The following is a 23,178-nucleotide window of genomic DNA, read 5'->3' as shown; positions in this document are numbered from 1 at the left end:
GGAACTGGGCAGCCAGCACAATGTGTGCTGCTACATGATGGAAAGGATCCTGCTGGGAGGTCAGATAGAGCAGTAGAGACAGCAGTTGTAGTTGAAAAAGGGTGGGAGAAAGCAAGATAAACTCAAATGCTGAATGGCTTTGGACTTGTCCTGCTTAGGTACTTGTTTCTATTCAAGGAGCTGTTGTGACAGAAGATGCTTTTTCTAGAAGATAATCTCATCCAAACCCTGCAGAATGAACAGATGAGTCTCTTTCTGCCTAACTAAGGCAGGGTTCAAAGGGCTTTGTAAGGAAACCAATAGCAGAGCTGTACAGGTGTAAGTGCAACTTGTTAGCAAAGCATTCTCTGTTGATAGATTTCCAGCTTTGAAGTTTGTCCTGCCCTGATCTCACCCAGTATAAGTTTCCTTATAGAGAAAACAGTCCCAGTTGTTCTGAACATAACAGTACTTCTAATGCATGCAGGGATGTTTTAATTCTTGGACAACTGACATGCATTCTCAACCAAGAAAGATAACCACATTTTACCAAAGCAAAAAGGTATCTGAATTGTCTAGGCAAAACTCAGTGTGAACTGATGGTGTACGTGGGGATCAGGGGAGGTGAGAATGCTTCTTCCTCAAAGATCATCACCATTTTCCAATCCTTTTCCTGCCAAACATTTACTCCTGGTAAGCATCCAGTGCAGGTAAGTTACTGACTGATGTTGAACAAAATGAGCAGAGAATGTCAGTCAGTGAAATACTTTATTCTCCTCAGTTTATTTATTTACAATTACATACATATATCCAAGGGAATACTTTTTTTTTTTTTTTTTTTTGCCATGTGAAAACATAAAAATAAAGGAGAATATATAATAACATGTATGTAATAACAACTGCTGTAATTTTGTTACAGCAATGATAGCAAGAATATAAGCCAGGGAAGGTGTGTAAGAAGCCATGACATAGTATCTTGTCTTAAACTAAGTGACAAGGGCTCTTAGCCAGGCCCTGTTTCAGCTCCTACAGGGAGCCAGCACATTAATTACTGTGGTAGAATCACTGCCATGAGCTTGACTTGATAAAGCCAAGCCTCAGTCTTGTGTTATTCTGCATAGCAGCCTTTTACAGAACCCGGGAGTGAGCAAACCTGTAACAGTGAGTTTGAAATGGCAGGAAGGAACAGGAGCTGAGGCAGCTGCAGAGCCTTCCTGCAAGCCGCTAACGCCGCTGTATCTTACTGCGGATCTGCAGTTCGCTTTGCCGCTAATGGCTTCTGGTAACTGCAGGCTGCTGTATCTTGAACTATTACAGTGATAACGTGATTTTGCCTGAGTTACGCGTTTGTTCCTCTTTGTCTAGGAAATTGCGATAAAGATGAAAGCATCCTTTAGTTTCTTACGGTCTTATTCTGATAGTTAACCAAATGTTGCTAACGAGTCTTAAGGAAGAAGTGCGTTTCCCATTAAGGGCGTACAGCCGCGTTAGCTTGGCGCTAATATCTGCGGCTCCTGCACGGGAGAAACGGCAGCCGGGCCGCTTCTGCTGCAGGCAAGCTTTGCAAGCAGCCGTCAGCCCGAAGTCCGGCGTGGGAAGCTAAGGCTTACAGGCTAGGAGAGGCTCGCTCCTTGTTGCCCGCCCGTGCGATGCTCGGCGCTGTGCGCGACGCGCTGCCGTCCCCGCGCTGCCTGCCGCTCGCTCGGCGCCTCCCCGCTCCTTGGCGCCGGCTGCGGAGTTCCGCACACCCCCGGCGGTGGTTCGGCTCTCGGCGCCGCTCGCCCCCTCCCCTCCGGCGCCCCGTGGTCTCTCCCGGCGGAGGCGGTGCGCGGTCACGTGGCTCCCGGCGGCGGGGCCGGGCCGAGGCGGCGGCGGTGCCGCGGGGCGGGGGCAGCGCCATGGCGCTATGGGAGCGGGGCGCGGGCGGCGCCGCGGAGGCCGGGGAGGATGCGGCGGAGGGACCGGAGCGGGGCCCGCCGCTGCTGCCCTGGGACCGCTTCTCGGCCTGGCTGCACTGCGTGTGCGTGGTGGGCTTCGACCTGGAGCTGGGCCAGGCCGTGGAGGTACGTGAGGGCCCGCGGGCGCCGCGCTTCGGGCACGGGGCCGCGTCGCCGCTCCCCCAAACCCCCCCCTTCTTCCCACCTCCAGAACGCCCGGCTCTGCGGCGCGGCCCTTCGTCCCGCCGGAATCGGGCACTTCCTCTGGGGCGGTGTTGCACAGCCGCGGGGGAAGCGCGGCCGCGTCCGGGAGGGAACTGCGGTGCTGCGAAGTGCGAAATCCCGGCCGGCCGCTGCGCCCCTCCGCCGCCTGTGTCCCCGTGCCGGGCGGTCCGGCAGCTCCGTGCCGCTGCGCTTTGCCGCCTTGCGAGTGGAGCTGCGCGAAGCAGCCGATGCGGCTGGGCAATAAGCTGCAGAAATGCCTGTGTTCGGCGCTTTCGCGTCCTGTCCCGCCGTGCTCATCTCGTGCCCGTGCTGCAGCCAGCTGAGGTTGGGACGGTGCTTTAGCAGGGGTGCCCGTTGGCTGGCTTAGTGCTGCTGTTAGAATCCTTAAGGCAGAGTTGATGTGTGCCGTTGGCTGCAGGGGGAATAGAAGTAATAAACCAGCGTCCCGTGGCAGCATCTGCGTTGTTCTCACCTAGCACTGGCGGCTAGGAGGATGATGTTGCCGTGTAACCCAGGACTGAAGCAGAGGTGCTGTGTGTGGGTGAGGGCCGTGCTGGGCTCTGCGTGGTCAGCAGGCAGCTCTGGTAGCAGTCCAGTTCATCGTAGCTGAATGCACACCTAAAATGAAACTTAATGTGTGTGGAACTACGGCCTGAGTTTTTTTTTTGTTACATTTTTAGTTTCAGCTGAGTCCTAGGAATGAGGTTACTTAACATTACAGCATGTTAAGAAATGCACAAACGCAAAACAAACACAGCGTAGTTTCAAACTACACAAAAGAAGAAGTTTCATTTCTTCTCTGGAAACTGCTTAGATAGAAGCAGTGCTTTGTCAAAATCTGCACTGTAGGGCCTTTTCCTTACAGTTGCATTGCAGGGGAGGATTCTGAAGTAGCTGTTATATTTCCTCCGACTAGTCACGGTTTTCTGCTTACTTTCACTTACAACAGCATGCACTTACATCTGTAGGGAAGTTGGAATTTCTGGCACGGGCTCTGCTATGATGCTGCCTTTCAGGCTGTGTCTTTTCTTTCCTGCCCAGCATGTTAGATGACCCATTCAGGCAGGAACAACAGTGTGTGTAACAACACTGAAGTTACAAAGGGAAGCATTTGGAAAGCAGCGAGCGATGGTCTCTCATCATTCTGCTTCTTTGTGTCTAACTTGCACTTTTTGGGTTTTGTTTTTGTTTGTTTGTTTGTTTTCATTTTCTTTTGTGCTTTTGATGGGCAGATTCATTTTCTGCACCCTCTGGCCTAGCAGCATCTCACAGAAATGGTGTTCTCACTCTTTTCTGTTTGGGTTTCTTTAAGGTCATTCAAAACATTATAATTAAAAAACAAACAAACAAACAAACACCTTCACCTGTGCTCTGCTTGCTTTCATTAACACTTCATCACTTCACATGGCCACCCACGCAGCCCAGAAGGGCTGAGATGTGATGGGATGGACGATAACGCTTGCTGCTGGTTTTACTTCCTTTGGTTTCATCTTTGACTTCTGCCAAGGTACAGTAGCTGGTGAGCAACAGGGGTATGAATTCCAGTCTGGTAGCAGCCCTGTTCATCGTAGCCTAACTGTGGGCTTAATGCTCTGCCTGGATGCAGGTGAGCACAGCATCATTCAGCTGCTGAGGGACTTCTGATGGAGCGCATTACTTCACTTGATTGCAACATCACCTTGGCACAGCAGAATGCTTTGAGGTTCTGTTTCATTCTTTGCTCTTTTCTTACTTACTGGTGTAGTTACTGCTGTTGTGCCTTCAGTTGTCACGTTGTTTGTGATTTATGCATTGTAAGCAATGCTAAATAACCTTTGTTTTTTGTCAGTGTAAGTGGCTTTGTGGGTGTGATTCTTGTGCTTTCACACTCCTGGTTCTCATTTGTGGCTAATGTTCCCTCTTCACCAGTTAATATGAATACAGTAGGTGCTCTCTGATTGAATTTTGATTATCCCAATCTAACTACCCAATGCAACAGATTTCAGACAGTAACTGCATCTCCTAGGTAGAAGTTAAATACAAACTGCTCTTCCTTAAGACCAGCTGTACCAAATGTCAAATAGCCTGAGTTTTTGAGTGTACCTTCATCATCTTCAACTGGCACCCAGAACACCCTGGAAAGGTGTTCTTTAATCTTTACTCTCAAAGATCATTAGCTTAAAAAGCATGTGAGTAAGAAGAGATGCATAGCGTCAATAATTTATCATAGTCAGTAGCCTAAAGCTGACAAGTGTTTGAGGGCTGTATTGTAGAAACACTTAAGAGAAGCTTTTTACTTATACTTGGTATATTTTTTAATGAAATACTATTTTTTTTTTCCTGTAGGTGATATATCCTCCACATTCAAAGCTCACAGATAAAGAGGTAGGTAATGGTTGCTGTGTAAATACATCATTTGGTTTTAGTTTAGAAATATGCATTATATTTAGAAGTGTAACTCTTTTCTTTCCCTTTCCTTACTCTTTAGAAAACCAATATTTGCTACTTGTCTTTTCCAGATTCCAACTCAGGTAAGTGCTTTTTTTGTTCTGTAGTCATCTGCTGTTGGACTAAGCTGTGTTCCACCAGTATAAATCCAGGGTTTGGGATTAAATCCTTCATGTGGAAACCTTAATATTACAATATAGACAAGTTGCAGTTAAGTATAAAACTATGGTTGTTTGTATTGCAGTAAGGTGTGAGAATTCTTTATTTACTATGGGTGAAATATCAGGAATGTATGTAAGACCTTCCTGGTGATGTGCATGCAGAAGTTCTAAGGTACTTTGTGAGTACATAAAAGAGATATATGCCTCTTTTAAACAAAAGAATATTTTTGTAATTGAGGAGAAAAGTGTAAGCACGCAGTTTGGAAGCAGATGGAAGGGTCTGGGACCTTCTTCTAGTAAATATGTAAATCTAAGTGTGTATTTCCTAAATTCCTAACAGTGAAATGGACTTTTAAAAATAAAAATCATTTAAGGAGAACAGTCCTGAAGGAAAAATACATGTAATTTAAATTCTCTATTCTTTCCTTTTTTGCCATGTGTGGTCCTGCTTGCTGAATTCTTCTTTCATCTAAATTTTCCTGTTCTCCTGCCAAAGAGGAATTAGAGGCATGTGGCTGATGGCTTACACCACCTGCAGAAAGAGATGGCAGAAGTACAGACGTCTTTTCACATTTATTTCTTTATCAAAGTCAGAACCTGTAGTAACACATTTGTCCCCATAACTGCACGTATTTCTTGCTTTTGATTCCTCTGCAGCATAACACCTCTGTTATGGAATGATGCAGATGTATGCTTTCAATATAGAAGAGCTTTCTGATATATATATATTATATATATATATATTAAAAAAAAAGCCTCAGCTGTCTTCTGCTTTGTCTTTATGTCATTAAAATTAAGGTATTTTCTCTTTTCTTGATATCCTGTGGGTAAACAGAGGAAAAGCTTGTTACTGAAAATGAGTTGTTTTCTTCTAACTCTCATGGATAATGGTTACAAATTTGTCCAACCTTTGGAAGGTACCGAAGGTACAAAATAATGCGTTAGGATCTGAGGCTGCTTTATTTATTTATTTTCTCCTAACAAGAGTGGTAAGTAAAATTATTAATGGAGTCCTAGGCTTGCACAGAGAACCACATGAGAACAGCTGACAGGTCAACTTCTGCATTAGCTTGCCCCAGCTTGGTATACAAGAAACAAAGGTTAAGTGCTTTCATTGAAGAGAGGAAGGACGTTTGGTCAAGATGAGCAGAATTGTACAGCCAGACCAAGAAAATGTGTAGGAACAGTAGGGCAGCTGTCAGTAGAGCTGTTCAGGGACATAATCTGAACCTTCAAAGCTAACAAACACACCACAAGGTAGAGTTATGTTAATTCTTGTTTAAACAAAGCTATTTATTGTTGTCAGAACCATCTAATTGTTTACTTAAAAAAAAAAAAAAGTATATATGTATGTATTAACAGGCACAATTGGAGTGTATTTCTCTTTTTCTGTGGTGAAGTTCTAATGCTGAATGCTGTCATTTGCTGTTGATCTCTTCCCCCATTAGGTTGTCTTGGCGACACACAGTTTTGTTTTAGATTTCGACGGTCTTCTGGAAGGAAAGCTTCTGTGTGCTGTTTTCTGGACCACTTGGATAGAGATCTACCAGTTTACTTAAAGGTTGGTAATAAAACAGTAAAAGTAATACGTGTGTGTGTGTGTGTATATATATATATAAAGTTCTTCTGAATGATGTTAACTACTAGGCTAATTCTGAAATTCATGCATGAAAAACAAAAACTGGGTGTTCTGAGAGAGGAAGCTGAGCAGATTTTTTTTTTTTTTTTTTTTTTTGTAGTATGCTGTTATTGTAACCATGAACTAATAATCGGTTCCACTGACTATTCTTTGAGTTTTCATGGATTTTGGACTGTAACGAATCAAATCAGTGACCAGAGCTGTTCTGTTAGTGACTGGAGGCCTGGAGATCAGATTGTAGAATCCCTTGCATCTGAAACACTTTATAACAGAATACAAAACAGAAAAAAACAAATGCACAATGCTGAGAGGTCTCTCTCTCTCTGTTTTGTTCCCCCCACCCTCCTTTTTTTTTTTTTTTTAAGATGGAGGCATTATCAAAAGTTAATGGTCAAAACGTTATCAGCATTTTCTTATGGAATAGTGAAATACTGAGGCCTTTAATTATGCTAGTGGGAGTCTGATTCTCAGATCTGTTCATGTGGCCAATATTTGAATTCTGCATGTAAGAAGTATGAAGCTGATGTTTTATCACTGAAATGTGAGAGCTTGCTATTACTCCAGCAATCTTTTGTAACACTGACATATTACATACTAGTTCTTGTCTTTTCAAGTTTCCCATTTCTTTAAGGTTTTTAGCTGCTAACATCTTCTTAGTGCAACTTTGCAAAATTTAAGTGTTGACCTGTTCCTCTGGGAATTAATTGAAAGGTTTGCTTTCAACGGTATTTCAAGAGAATGTAGATAGAAAAATAACAAAGCTACAAATGACAACTCTTTCCACACAGTGGTACTTTGTCTTTGAAGTGCTCATAAAGATTTTATTGTCAGTAAACAGAATAATCCTCCTTAACTGTATCTAATCAGTTTGAGTTTGCATGTAAGTAGCCCTATAGAATCCTTTGAAAGACAGAAAGTATCAAGGTGATACATTGAATTCTTTTGGTTCTTTTGCAGAAAGACCCAGCATATTACTATGGCTACGTGTATTTCAGACAAGTTCGAGATAAATCATTAAAAAGGGGCTATTTTCAGAAGGTAATGTTGATTTTCCTATGAAAATATGTATTTTGAAGGTAATTGCTTTTCAGAGACATCAGGGAAGCAGAAAGAATGTCTTGCTCTTCTAGCTAAATGCTGTGGTGGTTTGTAGTAACCTGATCTGATTTCCCCATGAGCGTGAGTATGTTCCAGCTCCACTGTTAGAAGAAAACATTACATCAGAACAAAAAGTTGGAAACTCGGGAGATTTTTCTTTGTGGTTGATTGTGGTCATGTGTGGTTGACTTGTATGTGTGAGGAAATGTCACATTTTATGTTCTCTGAGGATAACAATTAGAACTGCGATAGAAGGCATTAACTTAGAGTGATGTTTTTGTGCTGTTTTTCTTTATTCCAGTCACTGGTCCTCATCAGCAAGCTACCATATGTCCATCTCTTTCGCACTGTGCTTAAGCAAATAGCACCAGAATATTTTGAAAAAAGTGAAGCTTTCCTGGAAGCAGGTAGTGCTACTGTTATGCTGTTCCAAAAACACTCCTGTAATATCTCGTAACTGTTCTGGGGAAAATAGCAAACTCTGTCACATCTGAGTTTGTACACCTAATCTTTCTGCAGGGTAGAGGGCTGAAACTTCAGCAAACTGGTTTGATTTCTGTCTAGATAATTGAACAGAACTGATCTGATTCTGGATCCTTTTGGGAGGGTGGAAGATCCCCGTTGAGGGCTAGCAGTACAAGCAGCTGACATCAGTCCTTAATTTGTACTCATCACAAGTTGAATCCTTTCAGGCATTCTGACAAATGTTCTTAAGCAGCTGTACGTGTGTTGTCATCTTGGGCTGGCAGGGAGTGTGTTTGTTTGTTTTACCCAAGCAGGAGCAGCAAAGGACAGTGCTGCTAAATGTTCCCCATACAAAATTCCTGTCTTTGTACTTATACTGAGCAGAAAATGGTGGAAGCCATTCTTGACAAAAGAATTGTTTGTAATCACCTGCAGATAAACAAGTTTTTTTGGCAGTATTACAAAGTAAGTTCTAGAACAAAATAACTACTAGAATTAGTAGCGATACTTGAAATTGTTTTCAAGAAAATGCTAGAAAGCTTGCTAGGCAAACTTTATTATCTCCAAAGACTTTTTTTTTTAATTCCCCCTAACTACTTGCATCTCTCTCTCTTCCTATAATAGCTATTTTTGTGTGTATGTTGTTCACAGTTTCTTAATCTGTATTTTCAAGGGTTTCCAAAACATTCTTTCAATGAATTGTGAACCAGGTTGCTATAAATGGAAGACAAGATAATACTGTTTTATTGAAATGATAACCTTCATAGTTCTAATGAAATAATAAAGAATGTCAACTGTGCTGTAAGACTTCTTTAGAGTATGGAGTGAAGAAAATACAAATAACACTTGTGAGGTATTAGAACTAACTTACGATTTCAGTGTGCACTAAGACGATTACAATACCATGAGTTACTGTGCATACAGACTAGTTATAAATTGTCCTTTGTCTGTTCTTATTTTTCTTTAAGTCTGCAGTGATGTTGATCGTTGGCCACCACCAATTCCAGGGGAAGTACTACATCTGCCTATTATGGGTGTTGTAATGAAGGTAAGAACTTCAGCACTACTTTTCTCTGACGTTTTCTCCCCACTTACTGTGCCTGTACTCACTGGACTCTGCCTTGTTTTCAGTGTCTCGTACTTGAGAACAGGAACGGACCTGCACTCCACTTTTGATTAGGTTCCTTGATTAGGGAGTAATCTTTTTTAGTTCTTGTGAATATTAGAGAGATGTTTCCAGATCACTACTAGTTGTAGTGTCTATATTAATCTTCTGGTATTTGCAGGAAATTAGCAGGAGATGCTAGTTATGTTTGCCAAATAAAATATTAAGTATCACTTGAAAATACTGAGAATTCAATTCTGGTCATGTAAAATGAAAAAAAAAAAAACAAAAAAAAAACACCACAGAATTGTTTGGGTTGGAAAAAACCTCGAAGGTCATCAAGTCCAACTGTTAACCTAGGGCTGCCAAGTCTTCTACTAAATTGTGTTCCAAAGAGCCACACCTACAAATCTTTAAAATAATTTTGGGGTTGGTAACTCAACTACTTCCTTGGTCAGACTGTTCCAATACTTCACAACCTTCTCTGAGGAAATCTTTCATAATATCCAACCTAAACCTCCCCTGATGCAATTTGATGCCTTTTCTCGTCTGGTCACTTTATTGCTTGGGAGAAGAGACCAACCCCCACCTAACTGGAGTCTCCTTTGAAATAATTGTAGAGACTGATAAAGTCCCCCCCAAGCCTCCTTTTCTCTGGGGCTAAGTAACCCCAGCTGCTTCTCCTAAGACTTCTCTTATAGATATTTTACCAGCTTTGATGCCCTTTCTTGAAGAGACTCCAACACCTCAGTATCTTATAGTGAGGGGCCCAAAACTGAACACAGTATTTGTGGTGCTGCCTCACCAGGAGTTGAGTACGGGGGGGCAATCGCTTCCCTAGTACTGCTGGCCACACTATTTCTGATACAAGGATGTTGTCAGCCTGCTTGGCCACCTGAGCACACTGCTGGTTCACATTCAGCTGGCTGTTGACCAGCACCCACAAGTCCTTTTCTGCCAGGGAGCTTTCCAACCACTCTTCCCTCAGGCTGTAGCACCATCCAGGGTTGTTGTGACCCGAGTGAAGGACACTGCACTTAGCCCTGTTGAATCAAATACAGTTTGCTTCCACCTCTCAATCCAGCCTATCCAGATCCCTCTGTAGAACCTTCCTGCCCTGTGGATGTTCTGTAGAGCAAGTTAAACGTTGTACTGTATGACATTGTCTTTAAATGTTGCAGCTTGTCTGTAAGTGATTATTTTAGGTCGCTCCTGGTTTCAGTACAAGGAAAATGAATTATTTTCTCTCTTTCTTTCAAAGCTGCGAGTTCCAACATATCGCGACAAGCCTGGAACGACCCCGATAGTACAGAATATGCACCAGGTAGAGAGCAGATACTGCTTTTGTATATAGTTCTAAGACAAGTTGTCTTTGTTGTTGTGGGTTTTTTTGTTACTTTTTTATAAAAGCTTGGTAGCAAATGCCCACATATTTTGATGATAATTAAATTCAGCGTCTTTGAAACTTCAAATAGAAGAGCCTAGTTTTGGATTCTTTGTATGAAGGATGTTTAAAGCCAATTACACCGGGCACTTCAGGAGATGATGAGTTGTCTGCTTCTGGGTAGGGATAGCTGGCTAACAAAATTAACAGCTTAAACATCCTTTTAATGGGTAAATCTGTACTCAGTTATTTTTGGAGGACAAAAAACACATTCAAAATCTTTTTCCATGGAAGATGGCTGTAAAACAAATCTGTGTCTTCATAGTTGTGCAACTCTTGTTTGAAACAGCATCAGTGTGTTGTATCACTTCAGCACTGAAAGCTGCATGCCTGTGTGGGGAGGTGGTGTTAGGAGAAACTTACTTGTAGCTTAATAAAAAGTTACTTGTGGACATAATGCACTACACACTGCAGTAGTTATTATCAAGTACAGTAGTGGTATATCAGGTATGTACTGTCTACTATCTGTAAGCATTTAAGAGAAAGTTTTAATTAATAGCTGTCATGACTAAAAAGCTAGTACTGTGATGTCTTTTAGGCAGATGCTCAGATCTCTATGACCTTACCAACTGTTCATGAAGTGGATCTTTTCAGGTAGGAATTTCAACTAATTTATTCCTAACTGTGAATTTCCACAAGTTAAATATTAATAAGGATTCCATAATACATAGCTCATAGGTCACAAGCTAATGCTTATCCGTGTTATTTTTAATACTCTTTTTCTCTAAAGCTACCTAAAAAAAAAAAAAAGAATTCAGGTAACGTACAGCTTGAAACTGAAATAAATAAGCAAGTTTGTTAAACGTTACTTTTTGCAATGCTATTTTATATTTTTCAACCAATTCAGATTCTCTTGGAAACCTTGTTTTTACCCAATCAAATACATATTCCTTCTGGTTATGTTAAATGTACTAAAATCCCTCAATCTCATTTTAGGTGTTTCTGTCCAGTGTTCTTTCACATTCAGATGCTCTGGGAACTGGTACTGCTAGGAGAGCCACTTGTTGTCATGGCACCATCACCAGCAGAATCTTCAGAAACCGTGTTGGCACTTGTGAGGTAAATGTAGTGGAGCTGCCAAACAGATGACCAAGTGAGTCGTTGTCAGTGGCAGCTGGGTGCCACTTGGGGATATCTGAATATTGCAAAGTCTTCTAAATTTTAAATTTGAATTTTCTTTACTGAACTTTCCATTGTACAGATACAAAAACTTCTTATCTTTCTACTCTGCAGTTGCATTTCACCATTAAAGTACTGCAGTGATTTCAGGCCATACTTTACCATACATGACAGTGAATTCAAAGAATATACAACCCGCACACAAGCTCCGTAAGTAAACCAAACTTTGTTCTGAAGGTGTCTTTTCAAAACATAAATCTGCTTCAAACCACGCTGAATTTTTGTTATTAGAGAGTTATGTGTAGACTGTTTACTGTAAGATAATTCTTAAAAATATACAGCAGTTTGCTCCTGATGTCACTAGTTGAGGCAATCCATCCAAAAATGAACTATTTGCACTCGATTTGTCAGAAAAGCATTGTAAATACTTGAGAAATTACTTGAGAGGAAAAAAAAAAAAAAAAGCACGAGTCTCACATCTCCTTTAAGGACTCCTTGTAACTTATTTTGTTGTGCCCTACTTTCATTTTGACAGCATACGCCTACAATATTTCTTACGTTATTTAAATGCAGCTTGATGTGGTACAGGCTATGTATGCTAGATTTACTGATCTTTTTTAAACATTTTTTTTTCCTAATGTCTGAGTGGTCGTTGTTAGCTTTTTTGCTTGGTTGTTTTTTCTGTATTTTCCCTCTCAGTCTAAAAGAAGACAAAACAACCAACAACAAACCAAACCCAAACAAAAAACACTGCCAGAGATGCAGCAGTGGAAAAATGTCTAAATGTAGGCATTGTGCTTACAATTGCATTCCATGGGGATAGTTATGCACTATGTAATTTAATTTCTAAAAATAATTTCAAGAAGAATTAGCTAAACTTTAGCCACCCATATTGTATAAATACACGTGTAGCAAAATAGAAAGGTTGTTAGGAAGCTTAGAATGTGAAACAGAGCTGGAATTTCTCTGGCTTTCTTCTGAAAAATAAAAACATGAAAGGATTGGAAATAAGCTCAAAGAAGGGTGCTTCTGACTATGCACAAAATAGGCATGAGATGTGCTAATTCTGTGTGAAGTTTCTTATGTTGATTGTTTTTTCTTGTGACAATGATAAGAACGTAAGATTAGCCATGACAAATCAAGTACAGCAGAATAAAGTGTTGAGTTGTTTTTATGGATAAATGGTCTTTATCGCTGTTTTGGAAAAGAGAATGTAAACCATGTGTGATAACATGGAGAAACTGTGAACAGTATTTGGAGATCCCAGTGAATTTAAATGAATAGTACTAATGGGTTAAGTGGGATTGTATAAATAATGAAATAATCAAAAATAATGAAACAATGCAAATGAGTGGGGAAGAAATACATAGTAAATATCTGAAATAAAATGTTTCCAGATGGATGTGGTTGAACAGCAGAAAGTTTCAGAAGAGGTGATTTGATAGTGTAGGCTGAGTCAGTGATAAACAAGAAAAGACTTCAGAGAAACTGACGCAATTTGGTGCCACTTGTTCTATGGTGTAATGAGGCTGAGAGATGAAATATGCTATTTTCACAGCCCAGACATGATACTAAGCTACAGAGCTGTGTGTTCAGATTTTTGTCCTGCCTCTGAATACCTAATGAGTTTAAAAAATATATATTGCTACAAATAGCAAGTGGAGGGAGGAATGCAAGTCGAAAATAGGTAAAGAATAGCACAGAATTTTATGCCTGCTTGTCGTCGTGGTATGAACATACTGTCCTTTTTCTCCCCACCTTTCCCTAAGAAACAGGAAACTTATTAAGAACAACATTCATGGCAAAACAAAATCTGAGACTTTTAAGACCAATCTGAGGAAGTGACAATAACCTGTTTTATTACAGTAGTTCTAATGAGGTTGCAGCTGTACTCTCTCCTTAGCTACCATGTGGTTATAAAATGGTTGGCAGCCACTATACGGAAAAATACAGCATTAATATGATGTAATCATAATATAAATCCCAAATTCTGCAGCCCTGTGCTGTAATGGCAGCCCTGTGGTCTTACTGCCTCTTGTTCTCCGGCTGTCTGTATGCATCCTCAAAGCCAGATTGTAATGACAGGTTGCAGGCTTGGAAGCAATGCTATTAGTATTCTTGTACTTCTCCACCTGATAATTGCTTTTTAATAAAGGACACTGAAGGAAAGGAAGCAGAGCAGCAAGTGTCTCTTTGCCTTGTGTTGTCATCTGAGTGGTAGCTCAACTGAAAAGTCTTGTATTGACGTGCATACAAAATTACTCAAAGATTTGTTATAATCAAACTTTGAAACATAGCAATTACCCTTTCTAATGTAGGGTCAGATTCCTGATCATTTAAAACAAACAAAACCCTCAGTAATAACTCAGATAATACCCTGTTCTCATTATTTTAAGTAGGCAGCATAGAGCTGAGAGTCTCAGTAGAAGGATGTGGGGCAGAACTGATCTCTGAGGTCCCTTCCAACCCCTGCAATTTTGTGATTCCATATGGCACTTCTGTTGCTGACTTTCAGACATCTGTTTAACCATTTTCTAAAACTTGGAAACTTTGGTAAGCTTACCTTTACCTGTAACTTAAATTTTAACTTCTGAAAATCGATACGAAAACGAAATAACTTCAAGTTAAAGCTGACCTTTTGTGTTCATTAAGACACACGTTCTTGCTGTCCTGTTTAAACACTGTCATTGTTCTTCTAGACCATCTGTTATTCTAGGGGTGACAAATCCTTTTTTTGCAAAAACTCTCCAGCACTGGCCTCACATCATCAGGATTGGAGATATTAAACTTCCAGGTAAGGCATAAATGTCTTCTGCAATCCTGTCTGACAAGATGTGTGTGCATGTTTATGAAGAAACATGTCATTTGGTTTAATGAATTTAGTTTATTACTAACCAAATGCTCATGATTAGTGAGCTCAGTGATGCTCAGTGAAATTAGGCTCTCTGGTACTGTATGTCTTGTACTGCCAAATAATATATTGAAAAGGTGACAATATTAATTACTAACCAAGTTTAATTGTTCATTCATACCAAGTTCTGTGTCTGTGTTGAGAAACATTGTTTCTGGTTTAAGTTTAGGATTAGCAGAATTTAATAAATCAGTTGCAGAGAAAAGTAGGACCCGTTAAAAAAGCTGTATTAATAAATTAATCTTGTAATATTCCAGTAGTCGTTGATTGTTTATGGTAGATGTTTTAGTTGCATAATTGAGTAGAGTTTTAATGTAATATTTGGTATTGTGAATTGCAAGTCTGTAATAAAATCCTGCAGAACTCTAGTTATGGCATGGGATTCCTGCACATAGCTGTTTGTGTGACTGGTTCAGTGCTGCAAGTAGGAGATACCTGGTTAGGATCATGCATCATAAAATCTGTAAAAATTAGCTCTGTTGCATTTACCACAGTAATTAAGGATAGGTACTGTGTTCAGTGTAAGTAAGGAAGTTTTTGCTTTACTTCAAAATACATCATTTCTGTCGAAGCTTCAGAATACCTCTTTCAGAAGGAGAGAAGGGAGGAGGAAAACAAAATGCTAGCTGTTCTGTGCTTAGGATCTGGAAACTACGGTCTTCCTTTTTTTTTTTTTTTCCCTCCTTTTCATCCCACTCTGCAGTTCCTGCAGGATTTTATGCCATTATTTTTTCTGAAGTCAAACATCCAACTAGACAAATGGGAAGTTCTGGCTGCTGAGCTTCCAGGGTTGTTAACAGGTGGCTTTGAATGTTTTGGCAGGTGATGTTCCAAAGCAGGTGAAAGTGAAAAAACTGAAGAACTTAAAAACTTTGGACTCCAAACCTGGTAATAAAGTTACCTAAGAGTTAAATCACCGATATTTGTAGTTTAAAAGAAGCACGATTTCCTTTGGCTATATGCTGCTGCCTTTTTTCTTTAGGTGTTTATACCTCTTATAAGCCATACTTGAACAAAGACGAAGAAATTGTTAAACAGTTACAAAAGGTAATACTGCAAGTCTCTTAATGGAAACTGTATTGCATGCTGCCCAGGATGTTCTCATTTAAAGCTGAGCTGTGTCTACATAATCACAATGAAACTGCTTTCTGATTCCTCTGCCCCAATTCATAACTGAATAGATACTTAGATATTCTCATTGTAGAAGAAAGGCCTTCTTGTTAGCTGTTTGCATAACTAAGTGAACTGCAAAACTCAAGAAGCTTTATAATTTAGGTAATTGAAGGAACAGATCAGTTCATCTGTTTTGACTTCTTCACCTTGCTGCCCCCCACATCTCTTTGGTCTAGAAATTTCATGCATGTTCAAGAACCAGAGCTTCCAAGCTTGGAACTGAAAATCAGCAATTGAAAGGTTGATCTTGTTGCTTTCTTTCCATGTTTCAGCATAGGGGGTGCAATAAGTGAGCTTATGGCAAATGTGCACACAACTACTGAAATATTATTTAAAAAAAATAATACCCCTATTTACATATCTGTAATAACAGCCTTGTTGTGATTTTCTTTCTAAGGGTGTACAACAGAAACGTCCCACAGAAGCACAAAGTGTAATTCTTCGGCGGTATTTTTTGGAATTGACAGAAAGCTTCATTATTCCTTTAGTAAGTACTTGGATTTTGTTCTTAGAGTAATTTCTTAAGGTAGCTGGGGGGATAATACAAGTAATTTTTCTCCTAACACATAGCAGATTTCCAGCAACCTCTGTAAGTTCAGTTGGCTCTCGAAAATGCTATTTAAATTTTTACAAAGGAGAGACTGACTTGTTTAACACAAGTAATAATAAATAAGTAATAAGACAGAGATGCATCTACTCTCTGTCTATCAGCGTGTCACACATTTAAAAAAAAAAAAAATAGCTGAATCAGAATAATTTAGTTTACAGCATTTTGCTCTTTGGGAACTGGCAGCTATCTGTTGTTTGGCTCTTTGAACATGGTGTTCTTCACCTGTTCAAGTCTCCTCAGCTAAGTTGAGGAGGCAAATTTTGCCTAATTTCTAACCAGGGCATGAGGTTTGTTGAAATGCTAAATGTTCACTACGTTGTTTTTAATTCTTCAAAAGAGAGTTGGCTGAAATAAACTTAAATATGGGATTTCGTATTTACTGCAATAGTAAAAACTTACCAGCCCTGTAATTGGAAATCTTGCTCTTCTGACTACAAGCTAATGGCATAGCTTTATACTGACAAACAAATATTGAGTTGAGGTTATTGAACCCATGCAGACTAACAGTCCGGGGGGCTTTGACTAGCACTGAAATTGAAATCTGCCATCTCTTTTATAACCAAACTGGATAATGATAGATGTGCTTTAACGTGCTCTTACTTAGCATTTGGAGTTATGAAGTTCTAAACACTTCTGTGCAAAGTTAAGACGTTTCTCTGGATGAGTGCTTACAACTGGGAAGCGATGCCTCAAGCATTAGATTTTATGTATCTGCTATTTCCTTCAAATGCTCTCTAATCACTTTGTGGATCACCTGAACTTTTCAGTGTTTTAGAGCATGCCATGATCAGATTGAATTTCTGTTGGATGTTAACAATTAGAGGAGTTTTTCCTTATTATGTCTTTTATATCTTTTTGAGATAGGATGGGCGCATAGGGTGAACCTAAATCCTTTCTCTGGCATATCCACTGTTGTGGATACTTGCACTTCAACCAAGAAAATGAATTAATTTGTTACAAGTCTTAAATTCACAGGTTGAGAACCCCCTCTACATTCTTTGCCTCAAGAAAAGTTCAAGGGGAGCTTTGTTTTCTCTAAAGATGGAACCACGCTTTTCATAATATTGCTGGTCATGTTCATGGATCAAAACATATGACTGTTTGTCTACAGATTTTAAAGATGAATAACAGGTTGTGTCAACCTGCTTGTGTGTTCTGGCAAGGAGGAGCTGCTTCCTGTAGTCAGAGCTTAATAAGCTTGGCTCTCTCACTGGCTGCCAGTGCCATTGCCAAGCATTGTTACTGCAGCGCGGCCAGCAGCTGGATTCTTAAGACACACTTCCAAATACTTGATACAAGAGGTTATTGTTTGGAATCCCCCTGATATAAAGGTACCTGTGGACTACCAAAATAGGAAAAGAAACTAATTAGCTAGTGGCTGGAGTTCAGTATATATATTCTGTATCTTTCCTTCCTTTCCTGCTTTGCCTTTTCCCTGCGTCGTTATAGAACCGAGCAAATGTCAGCTTCTGTAGCTGAGAAATATAAATGGAATTAGATAAGCTCCTCCTTATATTCTTATAGGGTAAATATGCATTGACCCCACCCTGTACCAGTACTTAGAAAACTCTGTGGTCACAAGTGATAAGTAAATATACACGTGGACTGTGTATCTTAAATACTGGTTATGCAAACAACCTTTCATTTTTCTTTCTCTAGGAACGTTACGTGGCAAGCCTAATGCCTTTGCAAAAATGTATATCACCATGGAAGGTATGGAAAATACAGTTGGAATGAGATGAAGATTGATAGAGAAGACAGTTACTGTATGCTAATGATCTCTTTTCTCTTTTTATAGAGTCCACCACAGCTGAGGCATTTTAGCCAAGATGATTTCATGAAGACGCTGGAAAAAGCAGGACCACAGCTCACCTCTGGTTTAAAAGGAGACTGGATAGGACTTTACAGGTCATTTATTTCATCAACATTAAAAAAAAAAAAAAAAAAAAAGACACATCAGTTGTGTCTTATCAATATTCTTTTCCTGAGCAAGCTTACTATCAGTATTGGTTTGAGTAAGACTTTATAAGACTGACTTTTTGAATCTATGCTTCAAAAGAAATTGAAAATGGTTACTGTAGTTTACTTGCTTACATCAGTTTCTCTATCCCATTAATAGTTACCACGAGATGCTGCTAACACTGTGGGTATCTGTATGCAAGTATTATTTGGCATGGCTGTGTGGAGGGAAGGTCTAGTTCTAATATGATACTTGTGTAACTGCAGTACTGTTGAAGACGTAGGAAACTTATCAGAGTTTTAATTAAAATATAAAATTTATTTATCTTCTGTGTTTTTCCAGGCATTTTTTGAAATCACCAAACTTTGATGGCTGGTTTAGAAGCCGGCAAAAAGAAATGACACAGAAGTTGGAGGCACTTCATTTAGAAGCACTCTGTAATGAGGTTAGAAAAGTGGGTGATTGTGGTTATCAATTCCTGCTGCATCCATTGGTTAGACATAAAAATGTCAAGAATTTTGTCAAGTACATTTTGGCAAAACATGAGTTAGCTAACCTAGGACTAACATTAAAAAAAAAGGGCAATATGAAATGAATTTTACTTTTGTATAATGACTAATCACATGTAAAACATTTCCAGTATTTTTTTGGCTGTAAATAATAGTTTCAATTTTATTTTTTTTCATCATATTTGATAATGTTATCTCATTCAATTTCCATCCTTGATGTTTTATTTCTCATAAGCTGTATCACAGCTCAAAGCGTGTTACAACTTCTAAGGTATCACAGCAAATAGACAACTACTTAGTTATGGACAGGAAATAAGCCTATGACTGATCCAAAAGTAGAACCTGAGAAGTGAAATTTGTTGTTGATAAACAATATAATGCCACAAACGTGATCTTCTGTTGTAAGATCCATCCTTATCCACTATGTGGCAGGTATCCCATAATGCCCTGACACTATTTCAATCTTTTGACATGCTGGCTAATGTGATTTGGTAAATATTCACAGCCATTTTGTGTTTTAGATGCTATTTAATCTAAGCCTGTTTGGCATGAAACTTTTTATATTTGTTTGTATTGTGGTTGGTTCCTGCTAGCCATTTATGCGAGGGGCTGAGCAAACATGCAAATGAAACCAATTCTGTAGTTCAGAGACAGCATGTGAGTCAAATGAATTAAGTAAATGGCATTAGAGTAAGGGAAAGGAGAAGACCTGCTCTGAACATAGGTGTAAATTAATACTATTTTTGAAAATTGTATCTATTGTCATAAATACATCAGTGTTTAATTTCTATTTTTGTTAGAATTTGGTTTTCTGGAGTCAGAAGCATACTGAAGTAGAAACAGTTGATCTTGTCTTGAAGTTAAAGAATAAACTGGTAAGTGAATTGAATGTGGCCAAAAGCTGTCCTGCTGAACAAGGTAGAGGTATTAAATAGTTGAGTTTACAGGTACTTAATGCAAATGGTTTTTGAGGTTTAGGTTCCATAAGTCAGTCATTTTGATTATTTTAAAACAAAGCACAAAACGCTTCCACCTGAGAAGTTAGCCAGTTTCTCAGTTCAGCCAGATGTGTTGGCATTGCACAGATCTTGATTTGTTGGAGCTTTGTGACTGCTTTGGGTGGGGGCAAGGCTGGATGATCAGGGAAACAGAGAACCAAACTTTACTGTGATGGCTGAAAGTCCAACTGAGCATTCGTTCATGCTGGTAGGTGGATGTTGAGAAAACCTGACCAGATCACATTTTACTTTGTTAAAAAATGAGGAATTCATTTTCTGCATTTGCTAACATGTCGTTTTGGTGTGTTTTGAGGAAAACTGGCATTTTTGGCAAGTCATGCTTTGTTGTACCTTTTGCAGCTGCAGGCTGACAGAGAACATCTTCCTGTGAAAACTGATACACTGAAAAAGCTGCAGGCACACATCCGTGATATTATACTTGCACTTCCAGATGACTTGCAGGACATCTTGCTCAAAACTGGCACAACGTGATTCCTGCTGTGTGTGTGCAGGAAACAGGTGAATGTAGTATCACACAAGACAGTGGCTTACAAAGTTCAGGACAAAGATCTAAACAGTACAGTAACACTACAAATGGACTTTACAACTGGTAATATTACACTGTAATATTTTCACTGTTTTTCCCACTTAAGTACCAGTGCAACTAAAGGAATTCCTGTGTCTAATAATGTTTGAAATAAGTGCTCTTAAAGAAAAATCCGTGGGCATCTGAAGCTATTCCACGGTGTAGGACCACAGTGCAGTGCTGGCACTGCAGAATGTTTTCTAATTGGTGCTGCTGTACCCAATGCTGTTAACTCAGGGGTAAGCAATATTGATCCTGTACTGTCCTGTTGATGTAGTATCTGATTGCTTTCCTTTTAAAAAAAACAAAAACAAAACAAAACAAAAAACTGGCATAATGTGTGACTTGGTCAGTACACGTTATACTGAGGTATTTTACTGGTAAACCATCAGCAGCTTATGAAACTGTTTCAGGGACAGCTGAAATAATCACAATGGTTCTTAACTGTATCTTCCTTTCACCTTCTGATCCTCTTTCCAAAGACCATATTAATTTAGCATCTTTAAAGTAGAGAAGGCAGCTGACAAACATTTCCCGAAGAGAAATTGCTTCCATTTGATGTTGGTTAATTATGGTGCTTTTATTCAAATGCCTTAAATGAATATCAAGTAACTGTACACCAGTTTGTGGTTTTAAACTGCTGATGTTCAGGATTTAAAGTGGCTCACTAGTGTAAATATGTTCATCACAGTGAATAGACTGACGTTCTGATACAGAATTTAACATTGGTGATTTCAGAAGTCAGTCAGTACGCAGACCGTTTCAGCTGGAGACCACTGTCAGCTTCTGTCAGAAATTTTTACAAATATGTATTTTTTATTTTTTAGGTTTTAATTTTTATTTACAGCAATAGGGTCAGTGAGGAGCTATGGGGTGGGGAGAAGAGGATGCTGACTTTAGTTGATAAAAGCCTATGGAGAGGTCAAACTGTGGCAAGGGAAGTCTGTAGAGGGACATCATTTTTGGTATAAGCACACAGCAGATGTGCATAAAAAACTAATGTTCTGTACTAAGCAACAATTGTGATGTTTATCTTCTTGAGCAAGATTCAGTGGTATATTAGGACTCAGCTGCTCTACATGCAGTGTTATACTTTGACCAGTTTCATGTAGAATAAACTTACTGCTACCATGGACGCACAGCATACACTTTTACATGACAAGTGGATCAGTTATCAAAAAAAAATCTACTTTTAAGTGCTTGGATGGAGTTTTTAAAAACACATGACCTTGTAATCCTGCTATAAGAAAATGCTTTTGTATAATAAGTATTTCATACCATCTTTCTAAAAATGTCTTATTTAGATACAAAGTGTCGTGACTATTTTTATGAAAATATGTATTTTAATACTGTTATGGTTTGTATACAGTTATTCATGACAAAAAGTTTAATGTATGTATCGTGTTACTTAAACTGCACCACTTCAGCATTAACTTCTAACTTGGAATTTTGTTTGCACATCCTGATGAATACAATTTCTAATTCAGAAATTAATATGTGGCCATTCCTAATACAAAGCTAACCTGGAGCACTGTGTAGTTCCTTGGAACTATGTAACCTGGTAACAACCACGATCAATATTATCACATGACTGCAATACTTATTTTTTTTTAAAGAAAATAAAGAGTTACGGTTTTTGGAAGTTGCGTGACTTGGATCATGGCTGTGACTTTTCTCCTTGATGTAAGTAAGGCTGCTCAGCAGCTTGTGGAGACTGCTGCCTTGTGGGACCTGGTGGAGCCGTATCCTTCGGGTGACCTTTAGGAGCTGATATTAGCTCAAATCCCTGGACCAGCTGCAGTTATTAGAATCTTGTTCAAAAGAAAGGCAAAAGGAAAAGTTGTATGGGGTTGTTTGCCACCTTTGTCAGTGACCTGTAATGCTTTTAGTGCTGGTAGTTCAAAAGGCTCTTCAGCTAGCGCTGCAGGCCTAGGCAAAATGTAGGCACAAAGCTAGGACTGGTCTTTCTTTGTTACAGGCATCTGATCTTGTCTCTCTGCAGTCCTTTGATGCTGGGCATGCATGTTTTAACCTGGGATGCTTCAGCCATTAGTAGTGTTACAGCCAAGGAACTGAATCAGCTGCAGAAAGCAGTTGCCAGCTTGACAGACTGGAATTTTTCCATCCCTGTTTTTTCAGCTCAGTGTACTTGAAATATAGGTAGAAGAGCCTGTGATAATCTTCATTTATCTGGGGCTTGAAGGCTAAATGACTGTACAGGAACTTCTAGTTTCAGTAATTTTACCTGTTTTCATCTGACTATTAAAAAACAAAATCAAACCCTCAGCTGGCTGATGGTGGGGAGAAGAGATGCAGTCTCACTGTCTCTTTTTGGCTGGTGAGAGAGGAGATTTCTACAGTTGTGCTGTCTGAAAAGTGGATTTGTTGCCCACTGTGCAATAAGTCAATAATCACACGCTCAGAAGAGACACTGCTTATTTATTTTGGGTTTGCACAAGCCTGGTGCTCGGTGGTTTCCCACAAGTCAAGCACCCCAAACGAAACTATTTGTGCTACAGACTTAGCAATTTTTCCAGTCCATCTTCCTTGCAGTGATTGGTTGGCAATTCACAATTACAATATTGATGGCCCTACTTCCAGCACTGTGTGCTCAGGGGAAGGGTCTCACCTGGGCAGGAGTCTTTTTGACCTGCAGGTGTGATTTTAGTGTTATACTGAAGGTAGTTCAGCTAAATAAAGATACAGGGCTGCTGAGTTTTCTTGCCAAGTGGGCCCACATCTTCAGACCATCCCGACTGATGTCCTCCTCAAGGCCTACTGGCTCTGGGATGTCCCAGGCTAACGGATGCAAGTTATTGCTGACACCCAGCA

The 23,178-nt window shown here is 39.6% G+C and overlaps 1 protein-coding gene across 1 annotated transcript; it reads left to right on the top strand.

Annotated features, from left to right (window-relative positions):
• The first annotated feature begins 1,854 nt into the window (after positions 1–1,854).
• DENND6A (DENN domain containing 6A) lies at positions 1,855–21,988 on the top strand. Its single transcript, XM_031608156.2, has 20 exons — positions 1,855–2,042; positions 4,467–4,505; positions 4,609–4,651; positions 6,178–6,290; positions 7,326–7,406; positions 7,768–7,873; positions 8,900–8,979; positions 10,298–10,360; positions 11,019–11,074; positions 11,417–11,539; positions 11,714–11,809; positions 14,299–14,393; positions 15,333–15,398; positions 15,493–15,557; positions 16,081–16,170; positions 17,953–18,006; positions 18,092–18,201; positions 18,596–18,698; positions 19,563–19,637; positions 20,121–21,988. Exons 1-20 carry the CDS (start codon positions 1,878–1,880, stop codon positions 20,250–20,252), a joined length of 1,755 nt encoding a protein of 584 aa, XP_031464016.2. The 5' UTR covers positions 1,855–1,877; the 3' UTR covers positions 20,253–21,988.
• Positions 21,989–23,178: the final 1,190 nt, after the last annotated feature.

The sequence above is a fragment of the Phasianus colchicus genome, chromosome 11, assembly GCF_987193195.1.
Source record: "Phasianus colchicus chromosome 11, bPhaCol1.hap1.1, whole genome shotgun sequence".
Taxonomy (NCBI): Eukaryota; Metazoa; Chordata; class Aves; order Galliformes; family Phasianidae; genus Phasianus; species Phasianus colchicus.
The sequence above is the reverse complement of the archived record's forward strand: the minus strand, read 5'-3'. Positions and strand labels throughout refer to the sequence as shown.

Bases quoted from the DNA above. Each gene is read 5' to 3' on its own strand.
- DENND6A (XM_031608156.2), top strand. From the start codon at position 1,878: ATGGCGCTATGGGAGCGGGGCGCGGGCGGCGCCGCGGAGGCCGGGGAG. The intron at 11,540-11,713 runs GTAAATGTAGTG...TCTACTCTGCAG, and splicing joins ACCGTGTTGGCACTTGTGAG to TTGCATTTCACCATTAAAGT. The intron at 11,810-14,298 runs GTAAGTAAACCA...TTGTTCTTCTAG, and splicing joins ACAACCCGCACACAAGCTCC to ACCATCTGTTATTCTAGGGG.